General features: G+C 57.9%; 1 protein-coding gene across 1 annotated transcript in view; it reads right to left on the minus strand.

Annotated features, from left to right (window-relative positions):
* NCS1 (neuronal calcium sensor 1) overlaps nt 1–3730 on the minus strand; it is a 5938-nt gene extending 2208 nt beyond the window's left edge. Inside the window, exons 1-7 of the mRNA XM_009998990.1 lie at nt 3700–3730; nt 3468–3492; nt 1607–1745; nt 1068–1146; nt 854–942; nt 485–562; nt 7–73 (exon numbers count right to left, since the gene is read on the minus strand). Coding sequence (XP_009997292.1) covers nt 7–73; nt 485–562; nt 854–942; nt 1068–1146; nt 1607–1745; nt 3468–3492; nt 3700–3730 — 508 coding nt within the window. The remainder of the gene's footprint in view (nt 1–6; nt 74–484; nt 563–853; nt 943–1067; nt 1147–1606; nt 1746–3467; nt 3493–3699) is intronic.
* Between the last annotated feature and the right edge of the window lie 2306 nt (nt 3731–6036).

Here is a 6036-nt window from a genome sequence, read left to right on the forward strand (position 1 = left end):
GAGCCTGCACGATGGAGGGGTCAGCCTTGGAGCCCTCCTGGAACTCCTGCAGTGTCAGCTTCCCATCTGCATTCTGCAAAACACACCCGGTCGCTGCACTGCTCGGCCACGGCGAGGGAGGCACCGGGCACCCCGGGACTCAGCACCCTGGGACCAGGCACCCCAGGTTAGGGGTCCCACCCGCATCATCCCACACTGCTGCCCAGGACCTCCCCCACCACTGCAGCCTCAGTTTCCCCATCAAACCACCCACACCTGCAGCCATGGAGGGGTGCCACAGAGGGTGCAATGCCACCCTGGGGACCCTGAAATGGATAAGGGGATCCCAGAGGGGTGTGAGGGTTTGCAGCAAGCCCAGCAGCAGCTGCCACCTTGTATTCACGGGGGAAAAAGGCATCTGGAAGAGCCAAGACATGACAGGGGGCCCCACAGGTGCCTCCTAAAGCCTTTGATCCTAAGGAAAAGCCCACCTGAGCATCCTCACCTTGTCCATCATGGCAAAAATCCGATCCACCCTTTTCTCAGGTGTGTTCTCCTCCTCAGGAAGCTCCACAGTGTTTCCCTGCAGTGGCAGGACAGAACCTGGTCACACACCCATCTGTGTCCTGACTGGACAGTGTCCCCAGGTGAGGACACACATTTTGTCCCTGTCCTTCCCTGAGTCAGGACAGGGTGAGGAGGGCTGGCATTTGGGCCAGAGCCAGCCTCTGGCAACAATGGCAACAATCGCCCCTCAAAAAAACCCTGGGAGGGAACAGGGGATGTTTCAGCATCCTCCCCACAATCCCCCTGCCCACAGAGCCAGGCTGCAGTGCAGCAGGGACCCCCAGAGGCTTCTCACTCCTCTACTTACCACCATCTGATAGATTGCATCCACAATGTCCAGCATCTCGTTCCTCGTGATGTACCCGTCGTTGTCCAAGTCGTACAGCTTGAACGCCCCTGCAAACCACAGCAACACTGAGGGGCTTGGGGACTGCAGCCCCCCCCACCCCCACTATCCCTGGGCCACCCCTTTGACCCCCTCAGAGGGCTGAGCCCACCCACATCTCCCAGGGAACACTTACACCTCAGCTTCTCGTCCAGGGTCCCCCGGGAGGTGACCGACAGCGCCTGGATGAACTCTGAAAACTCGATCCTCCCATCCTGGGGAGGAAAGGAGGGAGTGAGGGGCCCCTGCCACCCCCACCCTGCAACACCCTCCCTGCCTGCGTGTGACCTCTTAGGGGGAACATCCAAAAAGGCAATGGGGAGGGAGAAATGCTGCACGTTTATCTCCAGCAGCGTGATCTGGCTGCTGCTCCCAGCCCAGCAGGGAGCATCCCGCTGGGAGTGACTCCAGAGTGCAGGGAGCACTGCACAGGGGGGGCATTTGTCAGTGGCACCAAAACACCACGTTTCTCCTCTCTCCACTTGCCCCTCCATCACCTTTTCCCACACAACTGACACCGACTCAACTAAGCCCAGCTGCATCACTTCATTCCATGCCCCAGGAAGCGCTGGAATATTTGGCTCCTCGGGTGACACACAGCCAGGTCACTGAGCCCCTTCCCACCACTACCCTGTGCCCAGCCCTGACCTCCCTGCTCCATGCCCACAGATTTACTTTGTTCTCATCGAAGACGTTGAAAACGAAGGTGGCAAATTTGGTTGGGTCACCGAAGGGGAAGAACTGCTTGTAGATCTTCTGGAAGCCGGCGGCGTCGAGCTGCCCGCTGGGACAGTCCTTGATGAAGCCCTTGTACCTGGGGAGAAGGGGCAGAAGATGGGTTCTGGGTGGATCTCCCCACCCAGTGCAGCCCCCCCCCCCATCCCCAAGCCCTGGGGAGCCAGGATGGGGCTGTCCCCAGTGCTGCATCGGACTGGATGCAGGAAGGTCCCTGGGTGCTCCCTGTGTCGATCCTGTCTGCATCTCCCAGCCCCAGGGGATGAGGTCCTTGTGGGCACAGTGAGGATGGCAGCAGGGAGAGCCTGGAGAAGCAGGGAGTGGCATCAGTGACACTGAGTGGTGCCACCACACTGCTCCAGCACCACTGAGGCAACTGAGGCACAACAGGGCTCCTGCTGAACACTGTCCAGGACTTGGGAGGGGACAGGAACCCACTGCCCACTCAGAAGAACCCAGGAGAGTTTATTTAAACCCCCTTTTAAATAAAAAGCTCCGTGCATGGAGTCACCTCCCAGAGGTGCTCAGTCCTGACACCACCCCTGGGGGCAGCAGGAGGGTGTTTATATCCCTGCCTCAGAAGTTTGGATGCACACAGCTCCCTCAGGGGAAGCTGCACAGGGAAAGGACCAGTGCTCCCCTTCCCCTCCACCAGACACATCCAGCCAGCTCTCCAGCACCGAGTTGGCCAGGAAAGCTCCCCCCAAGTTGCTGCACCACTGCAGAGCAGGGAATCACCATCACCCCACAGGCAATTTGCAACCCACCCCTCAGCATGGACACGTTGCAGCCCTGGGAACAAACCCCAGCGAGGTGGCCTGAAGCACCTGGGGCAGCCGAGGCTCCATGAGGACATTTTTTGCACAACCCCAAGTGAAAACTGCCCAGAGGAGCTGGGGGGCACAGCACAGCAGGGTTACTGAGTCCTCAGACTGGCACAGCACACGGCTTGTCCCCAAAACCCATCAGTGCTTGAACACCCCCAAAAGCCCTTTAAGTCTCAGCTCCGGGCTGGATGCCACCAAGTGCCACCCTGGAGGGTGCAGGGGAAGGGGCTCATGGGCTGTGGGGACCACATGGGGACCACGTGGGGACCACGCAGGGACAACACGGGGTGTGTGATCATTATGCAACGTGTCGCCCAGATCTGTCAGGCACCGGCTGCAGCGGGACGAGGAGGAGGAGGAGGAGGGGAAGGGGGTGGTGAGGTGGGAAACCGAAGTGCCGGTGACATCTTTTTTCATGCTGCTGCAGCTCTGACTCATCCGAGAGGGGAGGGGAGGGAGGATGAGAGAAAGAGATAAAGAAAGCCAACCTTGGCGGGTGGGATAGGAAGATGAAAGGGAAGCGGTGGCTTTTCTAGGACATTGCATTGGGTGGGGTGGAAGGGACGGGGTGAGAACGTGATGCTGGCAAAGCACCAGCCCCTGACAGCCTCTGCCAGCCCTGCTGCAAACAGGGACATGCTGGGACAGCACTGGCCTCCCACAGCCACCAGCTGGACAGTCCCCATGTCCCCTCTGCCCTCAGCTGCCCACAAGGGGAGGGAAGAGGCACCGTCCCACACAAGCACCCAGGAGCACTCAGAGCCAAGCCCCACCACGCATAAGGTGTGCAGAAAATCCCTCTATTTTCTGGTCTCGCCTCCACGAGGCAACCCCTGCACCCCAAAAAAAGATGCACCCTGGGCACCCCTTGCTGTGCAGAGCTGGGGTTGCTGGGTGCTGCCTGCTCCCACCAGCCCCTGGCCCAGCAGCCCTGCACCCTGGCTCACCCCCGCACCGCCGCGCCGGACACTCACCACTGCTGCACCTCCTTCTCTGTAACTGCAAGAGAAAACAGGAGAGGAAGAGAGGGAAAAAACAAAACAAAACACAAAACAAAACAAACAAAAAAAAAGAAAATAAAAGAAAAAGGACTTTAGCACTTTCCCAGCTGGTGATTTGCAATTCACAGAAGTGACTTCCCTGTGGGGGTGCCCCAGGGCTGCTCCTGTGCTACCCGCAGGCAAGGAGCTGCTTTCAAGGCACAACCTGGGAATCCTCCACCACCCAGGAGGTCCATGGAGCCAGAGCTGCAGGCACCGGGTCCCTCCACCTCTAAAACTGGGGAGCCCACCAAGACATTTCACCAGTTTGGCACCATCACTGCAAGATGCTACAGACCGTGCAGGGACCGGGCTGGTTCATGCCTGGGGAAGATCCAGGCCTGTCCTCCCACTTCCCCAGAGTCAAAACATTCCTGGAAACATCTGGCAAGAAGACATCTGTCTGGAGGCAGCTCAGGGAAGGCACCTGCCCAGCCCTGACATTGCTACACTGGCCAGCAGGGAGCCCAGTGCCAGTGGGTGGGCACAGGGGTAACGGCCTCATTAGTCATTTCCTTTGCATCATGTATCTAAATAATAATAATAAAAAGGCAATAGGTGTGAAATGTGCTGTGATAATGATGTGGAGCAGAGATGTGTCAATGTGCAAAAGGCTGATAAACATAGAAACCCAAGACATCAACAGATGCCAATTACCTTTCATGGCAAGAAAACCCCCAAACAAGCCATTTTCCATCAGAAATCTTTCTAACAGCCCTGGCAGAAGGCAAGGGCTGGCAGGAGGCAGCAGTGGGGGCAGCTGGGAGGACACTTGCCAGCTCCCACCTCACACCAGCTGGGTGCTGGATCCTGAAACCCTGTGGGCAGGAATCACTGCACCTGAAACTGTCCCCACGCATATGAGAGGTCCCTCCATCCCAGCTCCAGGGCTGTTGGAGGGACAGAGATGGGAAGGACACATCACATCCAGTGGCTGAGCTGGGGGCAGGCAAAAACAAGAGTCATGCTGATCCCCAAAGGTCTTCCCACCTCAAAAAAAAGGGTTGTATGGAAGCATTCTTCTAAAGGAGAGATGCTGAGTGAAGTCTCCAGCTGAAACAGGCTGCCCTGCACACCTTCCCTACAAACATGGAGACCCCAGCCAGGACCCCCACCCAAAGGATGCCTGGGGATGCCCCAGGTATCAGCTCTAAAGCCCTAATCACCCTCAGGAGCCAATGAAGGTGGGAGGAGAAGGAAGAAGAGGAGGAGGGTGTGAGCAGCCAGACTGGGCAGCCCTCAGGGCAGGCAAAGGGACCAGAGCCAGGGCTGCAATGGGGACTCAGATCAGCCCCTCCAGGCAAACTGCCTCCTGCTCTCTCTGGTGTTCAGCTGTTTCTCTCAACATGCTATTTCAGGCCCAGGAGCTGCCTTTCAACTCCAGCAGGAAACAATTAAGAAATCTGTGCTTTTTTTAGTACAGGAGAAACGCTGGGAATGACACGCTCAGGCTGGGGTGGGGGGATGAGGAGGAGGAGGGGAAGGGGGTGGTGAGGTGGGAAACCGAAGTGCCGGTGACATCTTTTTTCATGCTGCTGCAGCTCTGACTCATCCGAGAGGGGAGGGGAGGGAGGATGAGAGAAAGAGATAAAGAAAGCCAACCTTGGCGGGTGGGATAGGAAGATGAAAGGGAAGCGGTGGCTTTTCTAGGACATTGCATTGGGTGGGGTGGAAGGGACGGGGTGAGAACGTGATGCTGGCAAAGCACCAGCCCCTGACAGCCTCTGCCAGCCCTGCTGCAAACAGGGACATGCTGGGACAGCACTGGCCTCCCACAGCCACCAGCTGGACAGTCCCCATGTCCCCTCTGCCCTCAGCTGCCCACAAGGGGAGGGAAGAGGCACCGTCCCACACAAGCACCCAGGAGCACTCAGAGCCAAGCCCCACCACGCATAAGGTGTGCAGAAAATCCCTCTATTTTCTGGTCTCGCCTCCACGAGGCAACCCCTGCACCCCAAAAAAAGATGCACCCTGGGCACCCCTTGCTGTGCAGAGCTGGGGTTGCTGGGTGCTGCCTGCTCCCACCAGCCCCTGGCCCAGCAGCCCTGCACCCTGGCTCACCCCCGCACCGCCGCGCCGGACACTCACCACTGCTGCACCTCCTTCTCTGTAACTGCAAGAGAAAACAGGAGAGGAAGAGAGGGAAAAAACAAAACAAAACACAAAACAAAACAAACAAAAAAAAAGAAAATAAAAGAAAAAGGACTTTAGCACTTTCCCAGCTGGTGATTTGCAATTCACAGAAGTGACTTCCCTGTGGGGGTGCCCCAGGGCTGCTCCTGTGCTACCCGCAGGCAAGGAGCTGCTTTCAAGGCACAACCTGGGAATCCTCCACCACCCAGGAGGTCCATGGAGCCAGAGCTGCAGGCACCGGGTCCCTCCACCTCTAAAACTGGGGAGCCCACCAAGACATTTCACCAGTTTGGCACCATCACTGCAAGATGCTACAGACCGTGCAGGGACCGGGCTGGTTCATGCCTGGGGAAGATCCAGGCCTGTCCTC

Source organism: Chaetura pelagica, unplaced genomic scaffold, assembly GCF_000747805.2.
Source record: "Chaetura pelagica isolate M959 unplaced genomic scaffold, ChaPel_1.0 scaffold405, whole genome shotgun sequence".
Lineage (NCBI taxonomy): Eukaryota > Metazoa > Chordata > Aves > Apodiformes > Apodidae > Chaetura > Chaetura pelagica.